We start from the raw sequence: 27502 nt of genomic DNA, 5'->3' as shown, positions 1-27502 counted from the left end.
ACCTAAGTTCCATTCCTGGCACCTACGTGGTGGCTTACAAATCTGTAACTCCAGTTCCAGGGGATTTTTTTGCCCCATGAGCACTGTACACATACGCTATACAGACCTACATTGCAGACTAAGCACCCATACATAATAAAAATAAATAAACCCAAGTTTGAAGAGAGAACCCTTCTCTGATTTTTCCAGATTATGTCAGGTTTCTTGTCTTAAGAGTTATTAAAATACCCACTTCATGTAATAGCAGTCATAATTTGTCACTTCTTTTGTGTAGTATTCTTTAAAAATTCAGGTACTTAAGTACGCTCTGGGATTTGGATTGTCTTTATCCCCAATACATGGTGTTAGTAAACAGTGAGAACATGTTAGATATAAAAGGTACTTCCTCTTTTATTATTGTTGAATGACTTGGTTGTATAGGTCAAGAGACCAAGGTCCCAGCACAGACATGTAGCTTATGTCTTCTTCCCAGACTGTGAGTGAGAATTTCTCTTTGAGTGCCTTAAAACAAATTTCTTTCAGGTTATGAGCATTTATTGGAGGATGGGATAGGACAGAGTTAAGCTGGTGGCTGCATTTCAGTGGCTAAATTGACTGACCTACTTGATGCTCCGTCTTATCTTGAGAGATGGCCAATCTTTCATTTGTGTATGGGGTTATCGGAACTAAAAATTCTTTGACTTACTGAAGGGTTGTGTTTTATTTTCCATGATTGACAGACAGTAAGGCCCTGTCTGTGTGCGTGGCTGTGATTTGGTGATTAGAATGGCCAGTGTCGTTAGGACGTAGACTCCACTGTGGCTGCTCCGAGTGGGAGGTACTGAGAAGCATCTGGAAATTGTGTGTGTTTTTACGAAGGCAAACATCTACTCTTGTCTATGGCATAGATGGATTCAGTGTAGTCAAGGCAAGTGCTCAGCAGCGATAGGAATGTAATTGGACAGGAGGCCATGGCTGCTGCTGCTTGCCATTACCTTAGAATTGAGACTTACGGAACTCTAGAACTTTCACTGTGTTGCTACAGAAAAATTTCAGGCTTGCAGAGTGCTTGTTGTGGGAGCTATGGTAGCTTCCAAATGACAATGTGTCGTTCAGTTACCCAGATCTTGCACAGGTGTACTTGCTTGATGGGAACTGCTTTGCACATGACACTTTGTTTGGGGAGTCTTAATAAATAGCCTCTACTGTGAAAAAAAGTATACCAGAATCTGGTGTTGCGTATATATAGTCTCCATAGCCGGTCAAGAGACTGACCGTCAAAGACATACCTCATTGCCAGTAGATCAGTAGATGCTTGATTTGAATTCAGTGCAAATAATACAGTTTGGTATTATCCAGCAGAAATTTTACAGAGAAGCAAATGATGTTCTTTTAGATTTCCCAATGGTGGATTTTTGTCTTTGTTGAAGTTTGTGCTTTGTAGATCTATGTTTTGTACAGTATCTATCCGCATATTTGCATGTGTTCATTTATGTAATGTTATTAATGTGGACAAAAATATGGGCTGTTCCATACTGTATTAGAACCTAATAATACAAAATAGTATAAGACAGTTTAACACTGGGAGCAGTAGTGCACGCCTGTAATCCTAGCACTCAGGGTGGATCTTTGTGAGTTCAAGGCCATCCTGGTCTGCAAAGTGAGTCTATGACAGCCAAGGCTATAAAGAGAAAACTGTCTCGAAAAAAAAAAAAAAAAAAGAACTAAGTAAAAAAAATAAAATAGTTTAACCAGGGAGTTCTCAGACATGGTGTGCAATGCTTTCCAGTGGAAGTGTGAATTATTCTGGTAAAGTTAAAGAAAGAAAGCCTGGCATTTTGAGGTTATTTGTCGGGGTGTAATATCTGCCATACTAACTATCATCAGGTCCTCAAGTGAAGACAGGGTGTCCAGGGACTTGCAGTTGGTGATTTTGAGGTTCTCTTCCTTGGCAAAGACATACAATGGCTATTCAAAGCAGTTTTGGTTTAACTTGGCAGGAGCTGGGTTTTGGTTTGTTTATTTGCTTAAAGGATATTAAAAATATGTGCTTCTTCCCCTACCCCCACCTTACAGGGGCAGAATTACCAGGACAAGTGATCTCCATGGCAGCTTCTACTCTTGCAAACCTGGCCATCTCCATCACAGGGTATGAGTCAAGTACTGAAGACCAGCCCTCTGCTCCACCTGCAGGTGACTAACAACATGAAGGCGCTGAGAGTCATTCTACAAAATGAGTCAGAAGGAGGAAACAGTGAAGAAGGATACTGGCAGCACAAAATGGCCCTCAGGCTTGTTGGTCCTCTGTTGTTTTCACTCTCACTGCAGTTTTATAGCCTTTTCTCATGCTTCTGATTGCTTATCTTATGAGTTTCCTATCCTGGCTTTTTCCCTTGTCTCTTTTTAAAACATGTTTTTCTTATATTTCTCACACTACGTTTCTTCCCTTAGTGTGTCCCATTTACCATCCATAGTTCCACTCCAATTCTGTGTTCTCCTTATCTTGTTTTTTTATTTTCTGTTCCTTCTCCAGCAGTCAGTTCTATACCCCTCCCTCCCTCCCTCCCTCCCTCCCTCCCTCCCTCCCTCCCTCCCTCCTTTCCTTTTTCCCTCCCTTCCTTCTTTCCTTCCTTATTTATGACAGGGTTTTTCTGTATAGCCCTGGCTGCCCTGGAACTCACTCTACAGACCAGGCTGACTACGAACTCAGAGATCTGCCTACCTCTGCCTCCTGAGAGCTGGGACTAAAGGCATCTGACTCTCTACCCTGCCATTGTCTTATTTTTTATGCTGCTGCTGCTGCTGCTGCTGCTGCTGCTGCTGCTTCTTCTTCTTCTTCTTCTTCTTCTTCTTCTTCCTTCTTCCTTCTTCTTCTTCTTCCTTCTTCATCTTCTTTCTTTCTTCTTCCTTCTTCCTTCTTCTTTCTTCTTTCTTCCTTCTTCCTTCTTCCTCCTTTCTTCTTTCTTCTTTCTTTTTTCTTCTTCCTTCTTTCTTCTTCCTTCTTCTTCCTTCTTCCTTCTTCTTTCTTCTTCCTTCTTCTTCCTTCTTCCTTCTTTCTTCTTCCTTCTTTCTTCTTCCTTCTTCCTTCTTCCTTCTTTCTTCTTTCTTCTTTCTTCTTTCTTCTTTCTTCTTTCTTCTTTCTTCTTCTTCTTCTTCCCAACTCCCTGTCTGCATCTAGGTGTTTTTCTTTTCCACATTTTGTGCATTTTTTTTTTCTGACAGTCTTTCTTTTTTCTTTAAGTAAAAGTATAATTTTAATGCCTTATGCTGTATATATTTACTGGCTTCCCAAAGCAAGCCCTCTGGTTGTTTCGTGGGGCCTGGCTTCTGTACGAGCCAGCTGGTAGATTCCTACCAGGTTTGGAGCCACACTATGCCATATTTTCACAGAGTTCAGAAGTCTGCACGTCTGTCCTAGTGTGTGTTAAGACGTCCGTCAGTGCCAGCGGTAGTGAAGGTGGAAGAACATTACAACCAACACTTTTTTAAAGTGTGTAGGGTTAGTGCGTGTGTACTGTGCGTATGCTCATGGTACATGCATGCATATGTGTACAGGCCAGAGTTTGACACCAGTGCTTTCCTTAGCCATTTTCTACGTAAAGTGTTTCAAACACCATCTTTCATGGAACCTGGAGCTTATCAGTTTTACTTGTCTCGCTTGTCAGTGGACTCCCGCAATCCCAGCACAGGGATTGCAGTTACACATTGCAGCCCCTTTTACATGGATGTTGGGGATCCTAACCCAGGTGTTTGTGGAGCAGGATGAGACTTAGGTTATAGAGTTAATGTTCTGGCTTCTGTCATTCCCATCGATCAGGAGTTTCCAGATCAGACAAGCCTGTTATCATCTTCACTTTTAGCCTTGACCCACGTACACAGACACATGCAGGCAAAACGTCCATACAAATAAAATGAATCTTGAAAAATACTTGAGGAAAAGGAGAACATTTGCTGTCTCCCAGCAAGCCTGATTTCCCTAGACAAACCCCTGATAGGGGTTGATTTCTGCAAGTTTGTTTCAGTGCAAATCCTGTCTTTTTAACCGTACGGGATCCTGCTGCACATACCAGTGCAGTGTATTTTGTATTGTTATTGTCTCATGTGGACTAAGACAGTATGTGACTATGTCTTTGTGTTTTTCTAGAGCCCACAGACAGGGGAGAGCCCCCTCCAGCATTGTCTGCTTCTTCTTCATCCTCCTCCCGTTCCTCACCCTCTTCTCCTTCACCTACTCTGGGCAGACAGAGGCCTGAGATGGGAACGTTTCTCAGAAAGAAGAAAGCTAGTGACGTTTACTTTGTGTCTCTCATGTGGGCCATCATTGCTGTCCAGCTCTGGCTGAATCTGTGGGTCATGCAGCTGCTGCCAGTGCCTGTTGCAGGTTGGTGTTTGGTTAAGTATGGTTTTATCTTGTCACAGATCTTTTCTCCTTTTTTTGCAGTGGGATTTTAATATTTGGTATAATTTTATTGCAATCTTAAAATGGTATACTTGTATTTAGGTCATGAGAAAAATATTGCTTTATTTTTATTTTGTGTGTATGAGTGTTTGCCTGCATGTGAGTGCCCAGAGAGGCTGAAAATGGGTATTAGGTCCTGTGGAACTTGAATTTCAGACATTTGTGAGCCACTTGTACCCATGTCCTGTACAAGAGCCACAGAGTGCTCCAGGACAGCCAGGGATACATGGAGAGACCGTGTCTCAAAACAGAACAAAACAAAACCAATCAAATCTAATGCTGGGATTTTTGAACTGTTGTATCACACTGACTGGTTTAGTTATTTTTCTCTTGCTATGACACCATGACCAAGGCAACATATAAAAGAAAGCACTAATTAGAGCCTCATCATTCCAGAGGGTTAAAGTTCATGACCATCATTGTGGGGTGCATGGCAGCCGCAGGCAGTTATGGAGCTGGAGTAGAAGCTTAGACCTTACATGTTGGTAGGATAGCTAGAAGCAGACAGAGAAAGATGAGAGACGAGCATGTGCATACATGCAGGAAATGGCATGGGCTTTTGAAACCTTAAAGCCTAGCCCCTAGTGTCTATTTCCTATAGCAAGGTCACCCTCCTAATCTTTCTCAAGTAGTTCACCAAGGGAGGACCAAATAGTCTTATAAGAGCCTATGGTAACCTTTCCTTCCTCTTCTCTTCTCTTCTCTTCTCTTCTCTTCTCTTCTCTTCTCTTCTCTTCTCTTCTCTTCTCTTCTCTTCTCTTCTCTCCTCCCCCTCCCCCTCCCCCTCTCTCCCTCTCTCCCTCTCCCTCTCCCTCTCCCTCTCCCTCTCCCTCTCCCTCTCCCTCTCCCTCTCCCTCTCCCTCTCCCTCTCCCTCTCCCTCTCCCTCTCCCTCTCCCTCTCCCTCTCCCTCTCCCTCTCCCTCTCCCTCTCCCTCTCCCTCTCCCTCTCCCTCTCCCTCTCCCTCTCCCTCTCCCCTCCTCTCTTTTCTTTTCTTTTCTTTCTTTCTTTCTTTCTTTCTTTCTTTCTTTCTTTCTTTCTTTCTTTCTTTCTCTCTTTCTCTTTCCTTCTTCCTTCCTTCTTCCTTCTTTCCTTCCTTCCTTTTCCTTTTCCTTTTCTTGAATCAAATTTTCACTGTGTAGCCCTAGCTGTCCTGTAACTCACTCTTTAGACCAGGCTGGGCTCAAACTCACAGAGATTTGAATGCCCCTGCATTCCACCACCACCACCACCACCACCTTGCAAATCTATGGGAGCCATTCTTACTTAAACCACCACACTGACCCTACAACTCACAAGGTTGAGTTAAGAATATGGTCGCAGGAGTTAGAGAAATTTTAGAGGAAAGAAACCATTATCTAGGCCCACCCCCACTAGTAAGTAGCCTTTCTTCTGGCCTCTCTTTTCTTAGCTTTAACAGCTGCCTTCTTACTGACCCCCAACTTTTGTTCAGAGCACAGAGCAGAATCATGTGAGGAAACACGAGCACAGTTGGAAATACTGCCTGCAGTGGTATAAAGCCATTGAGGAAGAACAGCTGTAGTCGCCAAGGAAATCAGTAAATGTTGGGGCTCAGTTTTCCTTAGTCAAGGGGAAGAAACTATGAAGGAAGGTCGTTGAAGTTCATGATGTTTGTAGGCTGGACAGTGAGCCCTGACTCACTCTGGGCTTCAGATTCACAAAGGGTGATGTTTACCTAGTGGGTCTTCCTTGAGAGTACGCCTGGCCAGTTCCTTCTGCTTACACACCTATGGTCCTCCATGCTCCTTTCTTTTTGTTTTTGTTTTCTAAGACAAGGTTTTTCTGTGCAGCCTTGGCTGTCTTGGACTTACTTTGTAGACCAGCCTGGCTTCGAACTCACAGCGATCTGCCTTCCTGAGTGTGGGATTATAGGTGTGCATCACCACACCTGGCCCCACACTCCTTTCTAACATGATCTTGTTTTAGTACTGGCTTTCCTGTTTAGGGTGGAAACTAGGGAACTTTTCATGTGCTGCCTTTCAAATCTGGGTCCTTTGTGTTTGTATCTTCTCTATAGTTTGGATAATCAAAAAGCTCGTCATTCACTTTGGAGTGGTGGACTTCCTGGAGAAACGCTGCCGCGCTTGGTGGCAGGTTATCGAGAGCTTCCTGAAGGAGCGGCAGGAGGCCTTAGCACCATGGCCAATTATCGGGCTTGGAAAGTTCTTACTGAAAGTTGATAGCAAGGTATTGTATGATTGTGCTGCTCCAGTGGAGTGTTTGTGCTCTTGGCTGGAACAATCCATTTCATAACACGTGTTAACTGATAATGTACTTCACATCTAGTTCTCCATTAAGATGTAAGGCCTAGGATTATGGTCCACATGAGGATAGAGTGGATTTAGATTGAATAAAATTGTTATTATTATTATTATTATTTTACAAAAGGAGGTGGTAGCTCAGAGTGGAGAATTATTTTTGGAGTGATTCTTGTTTGTTAGATACTGTGCTGAGTGAAACCTAACCTGTCATGGACAACAGAGACAGAACCTCGACTTAATGCCAAAATATGGTAATTTCTGAGAACTTTGTGATTAATGGATCTAAAATCACACTGTGCCTTCAGCTTCCACTTCTATTATTTACCAGCCCTGTGACCTTGGACAGATGACTTAACTTCTCTGTGCCTTGGTCATTATCAATAAAATGGGTTTAATAGCACTTACCTCACAATGTGGTTGTGTGCTGAGTTAATAACTGTAAGATCCTTATTTCAGTGTCTGATATATTCAGTGCAAGCTGTCACTACAATTTGTATAGAGAAATCTCTGTGTGACACAGTGGGAGCACTGAGTGAAAAATGCCTCATGTTGCCCAGTGGTAGGAAAGGATGCTTTGGGGATGTGAAAGCAGAGCAAACAAAGCACAAGCAGGCCTCTACTAGAAGATGGAATTGGCTGTGCAGGGCTCTGCACTTGAGGGGATCCAGGCTATGAGTTGCAAGTTACAGGAAAGCTTGTAGTTGTCATTTCAGCCATCCTGTTGTAAAGCAGTGTTCTGTTAAAGCCTTGTGATGCACTGTTTCTTCCTCCAGCTTTCCTGACAGCCTCCCCTCTGCTCTAAGTGACTTTCTCTCCATACTGTTGTTGCATTCTCTAATGATATCCCACTGTTCTGTTCTTCTCTCACCTTCCCCTGTCCTCCAGCTCTGGCACTGGCTAAACAAGAAGGTAATACCATGTGGTGTGGTTTTCACTCCTGAATTTTATACCCTGCACCAGCCCCTCAGTATCTCCTTCCTCATTCTATGTTTCTGTCCATATATTAAACTAAGATTTGTTTTAAAAATTCTAACCATAAGCTATGGAAGGTCGTGAAATATGAATTCTGCCATAGAGTCATTTACTAAAACCTCCTCAGAGCTCTTAGGACATGAATGAGTGTCTTTGTCAAGTATTTAAAAGTTATGGCTTACAGCCCTTCTGTTCAGAGAATTGATTTCCTTGCCTTTTCTCTCTAATGTGGTGACTCTGGCCTCTTTCTCTTTTTTTTTTTCTTCTTTGAGTCAGGGTCTTGCTCTGTAGTCCAGCTGGCTTCTATTTTCTTGCCTCATTCTCCTGAGTGCTAGGATTACCGGCTTCTACCACCAAGCCCAGGTCTAGGTTCCTTTGCGTGTGAAACACATTAAGCTATAGTTACAGCAGAGAGAAGAAACTCTTTATTGCTACTTTTTCTATGGATGACACAAGAAGCTTTAAAAACTGACAATTCTGTAAAACACTTGTTGAATTTGTCTTATCTCTTGGCTAGTAATTTTGACCTTTTTTTTTTTTTAATTGTTTTAGCTTGGGCTTCTATTGCTGTGGTAAAATACAACTTTGGAGGAAAGGGCTTACTTCAGCTCACATGTGTCAGTAACAGTCCATCATGCAGGGAACTCAGGAGGAACAGAAGTAGAGATCATAGAGGAGCACTGCTTCTCGGTTTGTTCCTCCTGCCTTGCTCAGAACCACCTCCCCAGGGATGGCACCACCCACAGTGGGATGGGCCCTCCTACTTCAATCATTAGTCATGAAAATGCTCCACAGGCTTGTCTACAAACCAGTCTGGTGGGACATTTTCTCATTTGAGGTTCCCTCTTCTCAAATGACCCTCTAGCTTGTGTCAAGGTGACAGAAATTAACTAGGGAAATTCCATTATCCCAGAAACAGATTTTTGTTATCTAAGACAGCGTGTAGTCATGGCCTGTAATATCTAGTATTGCATTTCATAAGTCATACAAAACTTGTCTGTAGGAATTGCTTTTCATGATGGGTATGGCATTGTAATAGCACATTTCAGATAAATTCCTAAGGCCAAGCTACAAATATGAGGAATGCTGTGCCTTTGGCATTTAGTCAAGAGAGAGCTGTGTTTGACTGGCTTTCAAGTCTATAGGACAGGTTTGCAAGAGATAACATCATGTATGTATATCCTGTTTAAACACAAGCAAGACTCAGGTTCGTAAAATGTTATAACAAGCTTTAAAGATGTGGAAATAGGTCAGAGTTACATATTTTGATTTTCAGTTTTTATTTACTTATTTGTATTCATTAACTTATTCAGTTTTTGTGGTGCTGAGGGTCAAAATCAGGCCATGAGCATGACAGGCTGTCATGTACTGCTAGATCCAGATAGGACTTTTAAATGTGAGCAGAATTTGCTCTCTCCTCCCTCCCACCTGAAAAGAAGAAATGGGGAGACTTGACAACACCTAAGGTTTTAAACAGGATTGGAAGTAAGCAATGTGTAAAATATATATGGTCTACTCCATCCCACACAGATACATCCCTATAAACTAGAGTCAGGACATAAATGTAAGTGTAATCCTTGTCTGGCTGTCTGTCCGTCTGTCTATTCTACCTATCTATATCTAGATATTTAGATAAGATATAGCAAGTATAACACACATTTTGTTAACTTTAATCAAAGTAACATGATTCTGTATGTTTCTCCAGTTGGTGTGTATTGGAATGAATTATCCTCAAGATAAGGAGAAAGAAGAATTAAATTTCTTAAGTTTAATTTGATCTATTCTAGGTGGACTAAATGAGTGAGGAAACCTAATTTATGAGCCTAATTAATGTATAGCTGAAAAGCAGAGTTAGTATTAAAAGATTGCAAGAGATCCAGTAACTGCAGGCTTTCATTTCATATAACATGTTCAAAGCATTGGTGTGTAGTTAGGATGCAGTTGTCTGCATTTCTGTGTACAATCTAGAGAAGTGCATAAGGGTATATGACACTTTCTTAATGGCTTGATAAGCAAAGCCAGTTTTCTTAGAAGTTTCAGAGTAGGGCTTGGTGTAATTAAGTTTTTAAAAATGTACCCACTTTTTATATTTGAAATATTTAGTACACCATTTTAAAAATAAAACCTTAAAGGTTATTGATTGGGCATGGCCTGGAAAGACTGGAGAAATTCATAGAGACCATGCGTGTTCCACAGTCCAGCAGTGATGGTGACAGTTTTGTTGCTTTTGCTCACAGTAAGCATGGGGAAGGAAGGCCAGCCTCCTTGGAAAAAGAGCATCTGGCACTCCTATAGAGACCCAGCTTTCTATGTCTGTGTTTTTCTTTGCCCTTGTTTACTCACACACTCAGGACTTGCTTCTTTTCCTTCATTTAACTTTTCTGTTCTGTTTGTTTGTTTTAACTGTGTATGACTATTTTGTCTGCATAAACGTGTATGTGTGTGTGTGTGTGTGTGTGTGTGTGTGTGTGTGTGTATACTCTGTGTGTGTATGCCTGGTGCCCCTGGAAGCCAGAAGAGAGCATTGGATCTTCTGGAACTGCAGTTAAAAGACAATTGAGCTGCCATTGTGGGTTCTCGGAACTGAACCTGGGTCCTCTGCAAAAGCATGCTTCAATATGTGGCAGGTTGGAAAGGGCAAGTGTCTCCAAAGTCTTAAGCAAGAACTTAATTTCTGACAAATTTGGAGTTAGGAAGATTCTACTCTACTTAAAGCTGTTAAGTCTAGTTGTGTAATTCTTGTGGGCATATCTTGGAATCCTGTGGCTTGTATGTTAACATTATCTGATAGGAGGTTAGGGCTCCATGCTTTTCCAGTAGATTATTTTCATTTAAAAATCTGCTTTTAAGGACACTTCATTACTTTCACAAACTGTGATTCTTGGGAACAAGTCTGGTTGTAACTCTGAAATTACTTAAGTGTTTGCTCTACAACCTGTACTCCTGGTTTGCTGGGTTTTGGAGCTATAGACAGAAGAATGAGGTAGCCTTTTTCTTGGGGATCTGCCCCAGGAACGAGGTCCAGCTGCTGCTTGATGCAAAACTTCTCAGTTCATTGATTTTAGAACTTATCTTCAGAGTAAGACACCTGACCTTCCATACCTTAGAAACCTGTCATTCCTTTTTTTTTTTTTTTTTAAATCTCTGCATTGTCTCTGATGCTTTGGTAGCATGCATTGAAGCTTAACTCGTCTGTTTGAAGCTCTGAGTGTGAACATTATAGATTAACTTTTTGTGTCTGAGCTCACTATGATACTAAGTGAATGGTGGTGTCCTTCATGAAAGACAGGTGAAAGTTCAGCCTGTGAAGAAATAAAATAGTATAAAAGTATAGTGTTTTTTTTAAATAGTTGCTTTTAGGAATTTGACTAACTGTATAAAAACCATAACCTCAATTTAAATTAGGAACAACTTTAGCAGTATTATAGCGCATACTTGGGTTGAAGGGTGCTATATGGGTCATTAGCATTATTGATCTAATTAAGTCTAATTTTGAGTTTTAAATGGTATCTTTGCAAGGTAGGAAGTGTAGAAATTTATCGATACATATTCTAAAAACAAAATGTTTTAGATGTAGGGTTATTGGATAAAGGATGAGAGAAGGTCTAATAAAGATAGAATATCAAATAACATTTTAAGGAAAGCATAATTTTAATTACTAGTTAAAGAACAGCTACTTTATTGAGGATTAATGTACTTCATTGAGTTAGAGTCATGTCATAAAGTGTATGTTTTAAATAGAATAGAGGCTTCTAGTGGAATAGAAGGACTTGAAAAGCATTTTATTGTGAAATACCTAAAATCCAAAATCCCCGAGGCTGGCAGTAATGGCTTATCAGGTAAAGGCACCTTTTGCCTAGCACAGTGTCTTAAGTGCAGTCTGTGAAGGCCCCATGATGAAAGGAGAGAGCCTACCTTTACAGATTGCCCTCTGATTCCCATACTCACCCTCACACCTGGGGGTACTCCCTCAAGAAAATAAACACACATATTTAGCTTCTTTAATATTTAAAAATCTTAAAAACATATTCACTTAAAAAAAAAACAACAAATAAAAAAACACAAAAAACTATTCACTTACCATCTACCTCAGTAGAACTGCCTGGACCTCCCAAGGCCTGGTACCCAGGAGCTGTTACTCTGAATTCACTGTTCTTGCTACCTTAGGATTACATACATCAACAATTACTGTCTTTATGACCCTAATGGAATGAAAGCAAAATGCAGTTGGAATGTAACTGCTGTCTTTGCTCCTGTTTTTTTGTGTGATTGCAGAGATGACCATCACAGGGTGCATACATCCTCTTAAGCCATCTGTGTTGACTGACTGATAAGACAGCTTCATGAGCCTTGAGTTCAACTGATGGATTGTCATTCTTTTGTTTTGAATGTTTTTACCAGGCTTCAGGAATTAAGAGATTGAAATGTGGATTCAGCTTCCTGAGAATGCAGGGGGACATGTGGATAACGTTCTAGTTGACTGCTTTCCTTTCCATAGCTGTGAGAATAATGAACTCTTCACATAACAGCAGCAATTAATGCTTAATTTTCTGAAGTTGCTTATAGCTTTTACTGCTTTAATCAGAATGCTATCGTTTGCTTTGCAATGTGAAATAGCCTGTATTTGTGATATTTGAGTACCTACATGTGTTTATTAAGTGTACTTTGAAGGTAAGTAATCTCTGTTTTTATTTCTATGCAGATGATCATCTGGTTGGAGAAGATGTTAGATAAAATTATCAGCATTTTCATCATATTCTTGCTAGTAATAGGAACTCTTCTTTTAGCCCTTCTCCTGACTGCAAAGGTAAAGTACGACAACCAATGTCCTTGTTAAAATGAAGTCCCTGTTGCTAGAGTTGCATATGTAGAAGCTAGCAGAAAGATGTTACTTGACCTATTAGAAGTACCTCCTCCCACTAAAACATCTCCATTTTGTACATTAGTAATTTTGCTGTAAGTCTGCCTATATGTTTTCTTTTTAAATCTCATCTGCACACATTCTACTTTGTCTTCAAGTCTTCAGAGGGAAAAAAAAGATCCTGAAGATAATCCCTGACCCCACCAGCCTCCTTAAAATAAGAGGTTCCTGAAGTAGTCTTGTGACTCCTATTCTAGTTAGTGCAGTGTTCCCTCCTTCCTGGGCTTCTGGTGGTGCTGCAGGCACTGGCCTCAAACTCCTGGGTGGAGGTGACTCCCCTGCCCCAGCCTTCCAAGTACCTCTGAGCACAGCACACCACTGCACCATCTTCAGAATCTCTGCATTAGCTCTTTCCCCCTGCCTCACTGGTCTTCTGGTGGGGTGGTAAAGTCTGGGGAAATCCCATGTACCTGTTGTCCTCATCACCTGTGTTTTTGATGTCTGTTTTGAGGTGCTATCCTCTGGGCATGACATGGCCTTTGCTGTTCTTAAGTCAGACCTGCAGGAGACTCTCAGAAAGCTGTGACCTCTAACCTTCCCTCTCAGTGGGGAGGGAGGCACATGGCGGCTTATGTAGGGTCTGTATTTTTTTCCTTTTCAGATTGCTCCAGCTTGAGTTTTGTTTCCTATTTTCATCTCGTCGAGAAAGGCATTCCCAAAAGCACAGCTGCATGTTATTGTCATGGTGGTGTGCTTTGCTGAGGGTAGTTTTCTACACTCTTTCAGTACGTTTTCATCCTTAGTTATCTGAACTCTGTTTGACTCCACTTCCAGATTTTGGTGTTGTGTTTTCAAGAAGAATAAAGCTTACATGAAATCATAGCTATCAAAACTTTTCTAACAGTCTTGCAGAGATTCCTTAGTAACTGTCACCAGTAGATGATCCAGTGGCAACAGTTTGCTGAAGTATTGTATTGTGCTTTTCATGAGCTGTTTCCACTCTGAAGTTCTGTTCTCTAGTCAGGCTTGTTATAGTTTGTTTACTTTCTCCCCTGACAACTCAAGTCTGTTAGTCCTTCTGTCTGTTTTAATCTCTGCTGTTTCTCTGTTCTTTATGTATAGTCATGTCATGTAACTGCACAGACATGTGCCCTTCCTGAGTTTTTGTCATGTTTCACCCGAGATTGCTGTTATGCAGTCCTAGTTCTCACAGAGGCTTTGTTGGCTGTTTCAGTTTTCTGTCCTTTTGTTCTTCTCTGTTTCTTTGTGTGTGGTCTTTCTACCTGCCTGTCTCAGTTGTGCTCATCTGTCAAGTTATTTATTTATTCCACAGCGCAGTGAGTTTTTGCTTCCTTCAGCTTCATTTATGGGTATTGAACCATGTCTTTCTTGTCTAGGATTGAAGTGGACTGAACTTTTAAGGGAGCCCTATTGGGTATTTGGCTCATTTTTCTTCCAGTATACATATAAAGTTTTTTTTTTTTAATACCAAGATAGTGTCTACTTGAGTGTCTACTAGGTACCTCAGATGTAACAGCAGAAACTGTTCTTGTCATAGTTTTTCTGTTCTAATAAGTGATAATTCTGTGCTTACCGAAGAGCTTCAGGGTCAGTCTTGAATATACTTTGGTCACACGTCTGCTTGTCAGAAAATCCTTTTGTTTTGACCTTGCCAGTATATCCTAGGGACAACAGCAGACCAATGCTGTCACATAGTTTCTTCTCCACAGAAAACAAGAATAAAACTATCAAGTTCTTACCAATGCCACTCAAAGCCATTGGAAAATGACCAGCTAGGTAATTCCAGAGTCAGTGTTGGTTTTGGGTTACTCTGCAGCAAAACTCTGCAGCTTTTTCTGAAGGAGTTGTTCTTTGCATGTCTGGTGCAGACTCATTTGTCTAGTTTATCTTTGTTGCCTGTGTTCTTGGTGTCTGTTGTGGAATGCTGTCCTTCTGACACGACGTGGCCATTACTGTTCTAAAATCAGAACAGACGTACAAGACTAGCAAGGCAACTCTTAGAGACACACAGAGGTCAGGGACTGAGGTGGAGATGTGACTTCACGTTGGTACGGTAGTTGCTAGTACAGTTGCCCATGCTTTTATAGGTAACCCCTCACCTACTTGTCTCTGAGTAATTCCAGTTAAACTTGCTAGTTTACTAAGATAGATTTGAGTGGAATATTTCTTTAGTCTGTTGTCAGTGTGGAATGTTTAAACGTTTGCTCACATCTCCCCAGAAAAAGTTAATGGTGTCATAGCTGTGAAATAATGGTGAAGTCTAATTGGAGGTGACCAGAGCCTCAGAGATGCAAGCAAACATTCTAGTAGCATGCAGTTGGCATGCTAAGAGCTGAGAAGAGGAAGAAAGAAAGAAAGAAAAAAAGAATATCATGATAAATATAGTACTAGTCAGAGATTTCAGCAAACCTCAGAATGAACCCAGACAAATCAAACCTCAGCATACTCCAGTGAAGCTGCTCAAGCCAGAGGGAGGGGGGGAATTCTTCAAGGAAAAAACACATCACACAGGGAACAAAACTATTGGACTGAACAGTCCTATGAAAAGGCATAGGGATGAAGTTAAAGCTGAAGAACAAGAAGCCTGACAGCCAAGAATTTTATGTTTATTGGATCTGTTCTTTAAAATAAAGGTCAAGGAGCTAGAAGGATGGCAATGTTGCCTAGCTCTTGACCAGTATGCCTAAGACACTGGCTTTAGTTTTCACCTGATTCTCTTCACCTTCAAAAATTAAAGGCAAAATAAAACCATTTCCAGATAAATTAAAATGGAGAGAATTCATGGATGGCAGATGGGCACATACAAGAAAGTTAAAATAATGTGGGGGCACACCAGTCATCCAGCCAGAGCTACATAGTCAGACTTTATCTTTAAAACAAACAGATACAAATCAAAAAATGACTTTCAGTTGAAGAGAAAGGACTACAGATTCCATGGTTCCATAGGAGAGAATAGGGTACCACGAGGGCATATGGAGAAGTTACATACTTTTCTCTGTGTTCTTTTAGTTTTTTAAAATAATGTAACTATTTAAAGAAAACTTGTGGTACATTGTTCTAGACTTTGTGATGTAAAGATGAACTATTTGTTTATGTTATATATACCTAGTATATATCAGTACAAAGAAAGGACTGCAAAAATGGAGCTGTATTGATTAGCAATTACTTCAGATACATGTCAGTATTAGCTTGAAGTAAATTGTGATAGATTAAAGCTTTTAACTTTTATATATATTAAATAGCACTTTGCAGCTTCTAAAAAGTGTAAAGTTTAGGTGAACTAAAGTGGTAAGGAAAAAATATTTCCTTGACTTGTTTATCCTATCTTTATCTCCCTCATTTTGTTAGTTATTTGGGAAAGTGCCTTTGTCACTGGCCTATTGCTATGAAGAGACACTGTTATCAAGGGAACTCTGGCAGAGGGAAGCATTTTATTGGGGGTTTGCTTACAGTTTCAGAGCCTAGTCCATTGGCATTATGGTGGTGAGCGTGGTGGTAATGCTGGCGCAGTAGCACAGAGTTACATCCTGATCCACAGGCAGCAGGAAGACAGCCTGAGCCTGGTGTGGGTTTTTGAAACTTGAAAGCCCACAACCAGTGGCTCACTTCCTCTAACAAGGCCACATCTTCTAATCCAAATAGTGCCACTCCCTGCTGATTGTGCATTCAGATATATGAGCCTATGGGGTTCAAACCACCACAACAGGCAAATTGAGTTTCAGTACCTGATGGCTTTTCTATATGTAGAGCCATACTCAGTGCTTTATTTTTCCGTGTATCTCACCCTGCGCACACTGTATCAGCTCAAAGTTTTGGTATGAACTTTGCATATGAAGATAAGCATGCACACAGTCTGTACTTATGTCTATTCATGGAAACTGGTTTTTATGTCTATGAGTTAAGTGTTTGGATTGGTTTTTTTAGGCAGGTTGTTGAATTTCTTGAAGCAGGGAAGGTTATGTATATCATAGGACATTATATAGCAACTTGTAAGTACCCACTTCTAAATTAATAAAAACCAAGTCATATTATTACTTGATTCTATAAAAGTAGTAAAAGACATTTTGAATTAGGTTTATTACTTACTTTTTTTTTCCCTCTTTTTACCTATATTTCAGGTACATCAAGAGAGTGTACACATGATTGAAGTCACAAGTAATCTGATTAATGAAACTCTGGCAAATCACCCCGAGTGGGCAAAGTAAGAATACTGTTTTAGAAGAAAAAATGCATGGCTGACTTAGCTTCAGCCTCTGTTTGCATGGAACAGCATTCATCAATGCAGCTACCTTGGAAGAGAAGAGATACAGTTTGCCAAAGCTTTGATAAACTAGAATACCATGCCGAGAAGGTGCTTAAGCTTAGGGACAGTTTCTGATAGCACTGTGAAGGTCAGACTGACAGAAGAAACACTCTTGCCTCAGACTTCTAAGTACCGAGATTACAGGCGTGTCCTAATGTATGGCTCTACTTTTTAATTTATTGATATTTTCTATTATTTTTTTCTCCTTATGAAAGACATTTTTCTAGATATCTTAACTTTTAGGGTCACTGACACGATCAGCTTTCTTGGTGTGATCATTTTGTATGTATACAACCCACAAAGCCACTAAGAATTGAGGCTGTTGACTTTATAATACTGTTTTCCATGTCAGCTTGGTAGCATGCATCATGTTTGAGCCTCAGGGAAATAAACACCTAAGTATTGTTGCTTTGGTCTTTCAGCATGAATCATGGGCAGTTGAAGGCAGAACTATTACATTTGTGAGCTTCAGTATCTGGTATATAACACTGATGGACAGTCTGGGAAATAAAGTAATTCTGGGATTTAGAAGGCCTTAGGTATGTGTAAAGTCTTCTTGATGAAGGTGTATTTTGCACCTCCTTAGCTATAAGAACATGGGGAGGCCTCTTACTGCAGAACGAGTGAAATCTTAAGACCACCGTACTTGCATGGCTGGAGCTTTGTGAAGAGACTCCACATCAAAATATCAGTGGACAAAAGATCAAACATAATTAATTCACTCTCAGTTTCTGAATTCTTCCTCAGTTCTGCACTTCCTTAGACTTGTGGGTCTCAGACATTTGCAGGGCCCCTTAGCGTCCACAGTTTTCTTTCAGGTCTGGGATTGGGCTCAAGCATTTTCATCTCTTCTAGGCTCCCAGGCAGGTTGAATGCTGGTTGTCCATGACCCACACTTTGAGAATCTTCTTGGATGTTGAATAACTCAGTGCTTCAGAACTATGTCCTCTGTTACTAGGTTGGTGACCTAAGGCATGTGTGGACAGCGGAACCAGGAAGAGCAGAATGAAAATGAGGCTAGGGATTAAGGAGGCAAGGCAGGTCTAGATCTTATGGGGAATTGGAAGATAAATTATACAACTCAGGATTAGGATCATTGGGCTTGGGCATCATGTCTGTGTGAGTGATTGATCAATAACTTGTTATTAGTAAAGCTTTACTAATTTAGAAGTAAAGCTTTACTTCTAAGAGAATATACTGAACATGGGCTTTTTCCATTGTCTATTTTTATCTCTTCTATCAGTTGGCTTCCAGAGGCTCAGGTGGTCCAAAGAGCCCTTAATTCTGCAGCTAACAATGTGTATCAGTATGGACGGGAATGGATAACTCACAAGGTGAGGAGTGAACTTTTCTTGTGCCTTTGTCTATGCAGGATTTGTACAGGAGCTACTTCTAACTTTGATAGAAGAAATGCAAAGATTATATTTTTAAAATGCATTTAAATATACAGGTGGACAAGTGCCATAAAGCAGAATCAAACTCTCAGGATATCACATGAACAGTGCCAGTGGCCTGAACAGTCTTGAGGGGTTGACTGTTCTCTTTTAAGGTAGATCTGATTTGTTTGTGTGTTAGGATAGAACGATCACAGAATTTGAGTGGCCAAATAAGGCTTTGTGGAGGAAAAAGAATTTGTGCCAGCATGTAGAATCCTGTAGAATCCTGTATCTGCTGCCCACTATGCTAGGCAGCTTCCAGTTTCATTTAACAGTTGGCTCTTCCTGTAGTATTTTGAACTAGTTTACTTGCCTTCCAGCTGAGAAAACAGGATTGACAGGCTCAGCAGATCCAGACAGCCATGTGGTGCATTTGCTCCACACTGGTGACTAACTCCAAATCCTTTCTTTCTTTTTTTTAAATTTTTTATTTTTTTATATTAATCACAGGTTATTTACTTTGTATCCCAGCCGTAGCTCCCTCCTTCATTCCCTCCCAACCCCTCCCTCCCTCCCTCATCTCCTCGCCCCTTTCCAAGTCCCCTGATAGGGGAGGACCTCCTCCCCTTCCATCTGACCCTGGCTTATCAGGTATCTTCAGGACTGGCTGCAATGTCCTCTTCTGTGGCCTGGCAAGGCTGCTCCTCCCTTGGGGGTGGAGGTGTCGAAGAGCTCGCCATTGAGTTCATGTCAAAAATAGTCCCTGTTCCCCTTACTAGAGACCCCACTTGGATACTGAGCTACCATGGGCTATATCCGGGCAAGGGTTCTAGGTTATATCCATACATGGTCCTTGGTTGGAGAAACAGTCTCATGAAAGACCCCTGTGCCCTGATATAGTTGGTCCTTGTAGAGCTCCTATCCTTCCAGGTCATACTAATTCCCCCTTCTTTCATATGATTCCCTGCACTCTGCCGAAGGTTTGGTTATGAGTCTTAGTATCTACTTTTGTACACTGCTAGGTAGAGTCTTTCAGAGGTCCTCTGTGGTAGACTCCTGTCCTGTTACTTGTTTTCTCCTACTTCCAATGTTCATCCCATTTGTCTTTCTAAGTGAGGATTGGTCATCTTACCCCGGGTCTTCTCTGTTTCTTTCTGATGGAGCTTTCTGCCAATGTGTATCTGGCTGGAGCTAGAGTAAGTACTTCTGGGTGGTACTTGAGATAAACATAGAAGGAATGGCAGCTCAAGGAAGAATGTATTTTTAAAAAGTTATTTATGGGAGTGAAGATACAGATGCATGAGGGTGCTTGTGTTTGAGATGAACATGGCTAAAGGGATAGAGCCTTGTGAAGGGAAAGTGATGGAGGGAAAAAAACCACCACAGTTTTTGGATTTAAAGAGTAGCTTTTTTTAGTATGGATTTGGGGTGTATCCCTCATCAACTATTGCCCATGGAATGCAGTTCATTTTTAGCCTTCATATACCTAAGCAGTTAGGATCATACAAAGATTGACAAGACTGAGGTCACTGAATGTTGTATCCCCAAAATTGCATGAGCAATTAATTTCTTGTTTAAAACTCAAAAGCAGTTCTGGAGAGATAGCTTGAGAGTGCTCAAGAGCACTTGCTGCTCATGCAGAGGACCTGGTTCAGTTCTCAGTACCTGCATATTGCACACAGCCTTCTGTAAGTCCAGTTCCAGAAGATTGGATACCCTCTCTGACCTCAGCAAACACCAGACATGCACTTGGTGCACATATATAAATGCAGGCTCATAAAATAAAAACAGATCTTAAAAAATATTAAAATTGCTAGGCGGTGGTGGTTCACCGCCTTTATTCCTGACACTTAGGTACAGGCAGGCAAATCTGAGTTTGAGATCAGCCTGATCTACAGAGGGAGTTCCAGGACAGTCAGAGCTACACAGAGAAACTCTGTCTCTACAAACAAACAAACAAAGAAAAAAATAAAAGAGTTAATATCCCAAATTATGAAAAAAGGCTTTATATACATGCATTCCTATTTGCTAATCAAAGATAGAATCATTAAAAATTGAGAGAAAGTTTGTCAGTTGGTCCTGTTATGTCTCTCCAAGACAATATGATTAATTGGCACATGATGCTATTGGAAAAAACATGTTGAGCAACCAAAAGATAAATATATGTATACAGATATTAAAACTGTCACAGGAGGAAGAGTCAGCTCCTGCAAAGAGCTTGCAGCTTTTTTTTTATACATGTGTTATTTTACAAAAAAGTGATGACATTTTATTCTGAGTACTTTCTTGGGAGAAATATTTGAGAGAAGTTTTTATTCTGACTAAGAAGATAAAGCAAATTTTGGTAAATAACACATCTTAGACTAAAAAATAAATTTCAGATTTAGTTACAGAAGACATAGCTGTGTAGCCTCTCATGCAAGAGGTTAAAAGTGAAGATGGTTGAGGACATTGGTATCAAAAATTACAATATGTTTATGGTCCTGACTTAAAAGACAGAAGGATATATATATATATATATATATATATATATATATATATATACACATATATATAGCCATCAAATTTCCCTCAGCTGGTAGATAGCTAACCTAATGTGGTAAATTTATTTCATGTGTGTGTGAGAGAGATGTGATTGTATGACTGTACATGCTTGTGTTGAGGGGAGGTGGGGGGATAGAGGTGTGTGTGTGTGAGAGAAAGAGGGAAGGAAGGAGGGAGGAAAGGAGAGTGGGTGGATGGATGTGCAGAGATCATAGGACAGCTTTTGAGTGTTTGCTGTTAAGATGACAAGTTTGATGAAATGAAATTCTGATAAATGTTACAACGTGTTAGCCTTGAAAATACAGTGTTAAGTAAAATCACTGCCAGTAATCGGCTGGCGAGGTGGCTTGGGCGAAGCACTTGCTGTGCCAGCTGATGACCTGAGTTTGAGTCCTAGAACCACCCGGTGGAAGAAGAAAACCGACTCCAACATCCACATATATGCATGGCACCCCTCTGAACATACACAGTAGTTATAGCAATAAATAGATGATAAGCCATGTATATGATTTCATTTACACAGAGTATCCAGAAGTGGCAAATCTGTAAACAGAAAATGGAGTGGAGGGTCCCAGGAGTGGGTGACTCTGAGGGGGAATGGGAGTGATTACTAAGAGTGAAAATTAATTGTAATTGTTAAAGAGCTATAAATATTCATAAGACTGGCTGGTCTACTAAACTGGGGGAATTGCAAGGTGTGAATTACGCCTTAATGCAGTTTTTAAAAACGCATTGAAGCCAGGGGTTTGAGTTTACTGAGCCTTAAATGTTAAGTAGCTAAGAATCATTAAGAAGTGCGTTGAGAGAGCTAAAGTCTAGAAATGGCTGAAGCTAGGAAAAGCTGCCATGCCTAGAAAAGAGGGAGGGTGGGTTTTTTTTTTTTTTAAACTCATATATCTGAATGCTCTGTCTGCATGTATGCCTGTGTGCCGCAGGACGCCAGCAGGTTCCATTATAGGTGATTGTGAGCCACAATGTGGTTCTTGGGATTGAACCCAGGACCTCTGGAAGAGCAGCCACTGCTCTTAACTGCTAAGCTATCTCGAAAGAGTCCCCACCTCCCTCATTAAATTTCGGTAAAATCAGAGAAAACCTTGAAGGTTGCAGGTGTCTTTCCCCCAGCCTGCTTTATAGGTTTGTCTCCCATGTTCCCAGATCCAGTTTGTTTTCTGTGTAGGCCTTATCTACTGTCTTTGTTTGAGCTATCCTTTCTGTTTGGTGTGTGCTGTGCTTGGACAACAGAAGAGTCAGTGCTGTCTCCTCTCTCCTTCTGCCATGGCCCTCAGTGAGGAAAGCACCAGTGCATACACAGTTTACCCCTTGCTGAGTGAGCAGGGACCCAGAGTTTGTAGCCCTACTAGAATAACATTGGTGAGAGGAGATGAGTAGTAAGCATATAAACAAATAAAAGTTTTAGGTACTCAGCTGGGCATGGTAGCACACACCTTTAATCCCAGCAGAGGTCAAAACCAGCCTGGTCTACAGAGGGAGTTCCAAGACAACCAGGCTTACACAGAGAAACCCTGTATTGAAAACCAAACAAAACATTTTTTTCCCCAAACATACTTAGGAGTGTGTGGTAAAGAGTGAATCACGGTGATGCTTTAGTTAAATGTTCAAAGAGTTTCCTAAGGAAGCAGCATTCCTACCAAGATAGCAATGAGAAAGTGGTTGGTGAAGGTCTGGGGAAAGAAGCCTGGACGAAAATCATTCAAAAGAATCCTTCAAACGTTCGGCGTGGTTGTGAGTACATGTGGTTGAAGCGTTGAGCTGGTGTGAAGGCCGGATGGTTGCAACAGAGTGATACACTGAAGCAGAGGACTCTAAACGGTACCTAGGCTTTAGTGAACCTGCACCAGGCTTTACTGAGTCTGCTGACAGTAGTACTGATGTTTGCATTATACATTGTAGCATAGGAGGACGGTGTTCCAAGTCTCTGACTGATGTCTGCTGGGTTGGCAGCACCATGGGTTTGTAGTGGGTTTTACAACACATTGTACAATTATGCAACATTATTTTTAACCATGGTGTTTTAGAATCATTCATTGTTCTACTGGGAGCCAGGTGCCAGCAATCATTGCTTTGATTGCTGCTCTGTGGATAATGTCTTCCAGAGGCTGACTAACCTCTGTAGGCCTTCTCTGGCTAGGGGAATCTCAGAAGTTGACATAGAGAATTGGTATTAGGAGTCCTAAGAGAAGTAACCAAAGGGGGTATGTGTCTGTGCTCAGCATCTTCTGTAAGGGGTTCTTTGTGTGTTCAGGTCACACATGCTATACTTGAAAGAACATTAGAGAACTCTTCATTTTATGAGACAGTCTCACTGTCTCATAAAACGAAGCAGCCTGGCCTGGAACTCAGAATTCACCTGTCTCAGCCTCCCTAATGCTGGGCTTGCTGGGATACACCTCCATGCCCTATGTTAGTTTTAGTACTGGCTATGCATACTCAACTGTGACCTTAAACTTGCGTAGACACTTTGGAACTCTCTTCCCACACTGACGGAGCCTTTGAGGTGCTGGTCTGAGCCTAGGATGCCATGAGTGTAGTCCATTGAGTTATTCCACCACATTTTCTCTTCACTCGTGGGTGGTTGTGAAGATCACACAATGTGTATAAAAGCCAGTTAAAATTATAAAATGCATTTCAGAGATAGGTGCCTTTTATATTCACTATGAATAATTTGTGTCTGGTTTATGAGCAGATCATTTTAATAAAAGGTTAGCTATATCACCAGATATGGGTGATAACTACCTTAGGTTTATAAGGCCAACAGCAACGGGGCAAAAAGTACCTAAGTGTGTATTATAAACCGGTTTGGAGAACTAGCACTCTTATTAAAGGAATGAAGAGCAAATAATTGGTTCTCGTTTAATGTCTGCTAAATTATCTTTAAGGCTTTTAGTTAATTAGTAATGCCTTGGGAAAATTGGTATTCATACAGTGCTTGAAAAGTATTATTTATACAACGCCTTAGAAAGTTGTTGGGCAGGGTGTAGTTGACATCATTATCTTCCTTGACGCCTGTTTCTTTCTTTCTTTCTTTCTTTCTTTCTTTCTTTCTTTCTTTCTTTCTTTCTTTCTTTCCTTCCTTCCTTCCTTCCTTCCTTCCTTCCTTCCTTCCTTCCTTCCTTCTTTCTTTCTTTTTTCTGCAATTGGTGATGTGAAGCATAAATTTTATGTAAAGATGTTGACGGCCTTAAAAATTGGGACTGTTTGTATTTCCTCCTGTAAATAGTGATTAAGTAGGAATGAATTTAATAAATGAATAAGAAGCCACTGAATGTAAGGTTACACACACTAGAGGTGAAATGCTCATGATTCAAAAAACATACAGATTTTTTAAATTAAATTTTTATTATTTTTTGTATTAATTACAGTTTATTCATTTTGTATCCCAGCTGTAGCCCCCTCTCTCATTCCCTCTCAATCCTACCATCCCTCTCTCATCTCCTCCCTGCCCCTCTCAAAGTTTACTGACAGGGGAGGTCCTCCTCCCCTTCCATCTGATCCTAGCTTATCAGGTCTCTTCAGTACTGGCTGCAGTGTCTTCCTCTGTGGCGTGGCAAGGCTGTGCCTCCCTTGGGGTGGGGATAGGGGGGAGATCAAAGAGCCAGCCATTGAGTTCATGTTGGAGACAGTCCTTCTTCCCTTTAACTAGGGAACTCACTTGGATACTGAGCTGCGATTGGCTACATCTGGGTAGGGGTTCTAGGTTATATACAGACTTCTAGATTTCTTTTTAAGTGCAGACTTTAAATTTCATGTTTGTAAATGGAGAGGAAGTTATAGAAGAAATGGAAAAAATGGAAGCAGCTATTTTAAGAAAGTGGAACTACAAACCAATGCTTGTTTTTTTAAACCTGTGTTTTGGACCTGGGGAGATGGTTGGTTAAGTTTGTAAAATGTTTGTGAGGACCTGAGTTTGGTCCAAGCACCCATGTAAATGAACCTGACCCACAACTTTAATCTCAGTACTCTGGAGGCAGAAGCAGGTGGATCTCTGTGAGTTAGAGATCAGCCTGGACTACAAATGGGAGAGATTCTGTCTCCAAACAAATGAACAAAAGAAAACACCAATGTGATCATGTTGTAATCCCAGTGCTGGGGGATAGAGGCAGGAGCATCCATGGGCCGCTGACCAGCCAGTCTAGCTGAATCTGGTGAGCTTCAGAATTACTGATATTCCTTGTCTCAAAAAGTAAAGTGGAGAGTGACTGAAGGAGACACCTGGTATCCACCTTTGGTTTTCGCACTTATTTGTGCATATGTACTTTGCCGACCTATACACTTACACATAGAGAAATTATTTATTTGTTTGTTTGTTTATTTATTTACTTATTTATTTATTACCTGTGGTAGGGATTGAATCATGGTGCTGCATGTGCTAGGCAAGTGATCTCTCACTGAGCTGTCTCCCCTGACTTTTAAAAATGGCTCTAATGAGGAAATAGGGTAAGATACTACAGTGAGTACAAGTTGTACTGCTCTGTGTCAGGTTTCCAGAAGCCTGTTCTGCTAGTCTCGCCTGTCTCAGAAGACTCAGAAATTTGTGCTCATAAGTAAGGTTCTGAGTTTTACTTAAGAATCTCATGGTAAGCCTTAATAATAGAAGAGGAGTAATAGATGAGCTCTAGGCTTGCAGGGAAAATGTTTTCCTCTGTGCAGGTTAAGATCAAATAGGTCATTAAGTATGTCTTCATATGTATTGTTCTCTTGTGCCCTAAGACCTAAGAAGAGAAGAAATGGTAGGATGAGATGGGGGATTTATTAGAACATGGAGGTGTCTTTTAAGAAAATAACATAATATGGCTAGAGATTTTTAAGCAGTTGAATATTTTAATTTTATTAAGTTGAATATTTTAATACTTTATTTTATGACAACTAAAGACTCAGCATGTATTAGTCATACTGAATTGTTACTTACAATATTAATCTGATTATACCTGTATTTTTTTTCTAGCTTCACAAAATTCTAGGAGATAAGGTGAACAATACAGCTGTGATTGAAAAACAAGTTCTAGAACTGTGGGACAGACTGTATCACTCTTGGTTTGTAAAGGTAAGTGCTTTTAGCTAATAGTTTTCATGGTAATGATAACACCGTTTTGCTTTATAGACTAATTGGGTCTATAGGATTTTATAGACTCATGTTTTTTATGTTTGGAGTTTCATTTGGTTTAACTTTCCAGCAGCAAAAACTTAAGCCTTTGGTCAGTGTCAGCTTCCACTGGCAGCTGCTCTCTTTGTCAGAACCTGTTGATCTCTCTGGGGTATTAGTATTCCATCCTTTGCTCATAGCAATTCCTCTGCAGTAGCTCTGTGCAGTACAGGTGGAATGCAAGCCACATCTATTTATTTATGTATATATGGTGATAGGGATTGAGCCTGGGGTCTTGAGTGTTAATAAACACATGGTCTACTACTAAGTTATTAACACCCCAAGTTTCTGCAAGCCATATGTGTAATATTAATTTTTCTAATAACTGCATTAAATAACTAAACAAGAATATTAAATAACTAAAATGGATGAGATTAATTTTAATATTATTTTTCACTTAATTCAGTTCCCACTGTGATTTCAGTATATACCAAATAAAAACAAATTCAATATTTTATTTGCCTAAAACATCTAAGTCTTTGAACTCTATTGTGTGCATTTTGCATTGGCAGCACAGCTAAAATTTAGTGTGAGCCACGTTTTAAGTGTTTGGTATCCACATGTAGCTAGTGGTTATTGTTAGGAACTGGTGAATTCTAGACATTGAAGACCTTTCTGTTTGAGGAGACAGAAACAGATCCAAACTTTAGACTTTCATTTGCAGTCAGCTTTTTTGTGTTGCTTACACTTACACAAAGTTACTTTAGAATTTATGCTAGAACAAGTATGGCTTCCATTGAGTAAAAACAGTGGTTTGGAAAGCTGTGAATTCTGCCGAGCTGGTGTATATGCCATGTTTGGTGGGTTGCTGAGAGCCATGGTGCATGAAGAGTGGCCAGAGCTGGTCGTTTTTTTCCTAGGGTTAACTTAAAGAGAAGAGGAGCATGCAAGAGGAAGGTGGCTGAGTTTGAGTTTCTTGCTTAGTGACAGTCTTGCCCTAAGATGAGTTGAGGGAATAATATTGACTTCTGTGGTAAAGGCTTGAGAGTTAAAGCTAATAGTGGGTTATGAGATAAACTATCTTATATTTGATTCTGTCTGAGGAGCTAAGCAATTAGAAAGGTGTTATTAGTTTCTTGTGCTTGCTGTGGATCTTAATGTAGCTTTTCTTACCACTCACCGTGTTTGAGCCCCATTTTTGTTGTTGTTGGGGTTCCAGAGTCTCATGCATGGATCTGTACATGGAAAAGTGTGGTGTGTGTCCCCCCTCCCCCCCGCAGCATATCTGACTGACATAGTGTGCTGTGCTCAAAGCTGAAAGAATGGAAGGGCACATAAATGTTAAGAAATTGCCTCTGATTTTTAACCTCATTTTTAAAATTCATTTCCCTTTCAAATTCAGTGTTTCCTGCCCATGTAAATTTTTTCCAGGCAGATAGACAGGTAGACAAATCAGATGCCCCCCTCCATCTTGTTGGATCTTTTCATAGTCTTCTCTCTTTGTTCTTGCCTTGTGTAAATGACTGAGAAAGGAAAAAGAGGGAAAGGTAGGAAACCAAGAAAAAGTAGAAGTGCTGAGGGAAATAAGGAATGGAGTACTGTGAGT

General features: G+C 40.5%; 1 protein-coding gene across 4 annotated transcripts in view; it reads left to right on the top strand.

The window, feature by feature from the left end:
• Positions 1 to 27502, top strand: part of Tmem245 (transmembrane protein 245) — a 75666-nt gene that overhangs the window by 20655 nt on the left and 27509 nt on the right. For 2 of the 4 annotated variants that reach the window (XM_021628136.2, XM_060379939.1), the window contains exons 4-11: positions 2056 to 2172; positions 4124 to 4360; positions 6475 to 6644; positions 7604 to 7627; positions 12393 to 12497; positions 16691 to 16773; positions 18119 to 18209; positions 25759 to 25857. In XM_021628136.2, coding sequence (XP_021483811.1) covers positions 2056 to 2172; positions 4124 to 4360; positions 6475 to 6644; positions 7604 to 7627; positions 12393 to 12497; positions 16691 to 16773; positions 18119 to 18209; positions 25759 to 25857 — 926 coding nt within the window. The remainder of the gene's footprint in view (positions 1 to 2055; positions 2173 to 4123; positions 4361 to 6474; positions 6645 to 7603; positions 7628 to 12392; positions 12498 to 16690; positions 16774 to 18118; positions 18210 to 25758; positions 25858 to 27502) is intronic. The other 2 variants (XM_060379941.1, XM_021628130.2) reach the window with 1 other exon arrangement.

The sequence above is a fragment of the Meriones unguiculatus genome, chromosome 3 (assembly GCF_030254825.1).
Source record: "Meriones unguiculatus strain TT.TT164.6M chromosome 3, Bangor_MerUng_6.1, whole genome shotgun sequence".
Taxonomy (NCBI): Eukaryota; Metazoa; Chordata; class Mammalia; order Rodentia; family Muridae; genus Meriones; species Meriones unguiculatus.
Note: the sequence above shows the minus strand (reverse complement) of the source record. Positions and strands in the feature narration are given on the sequence as shown.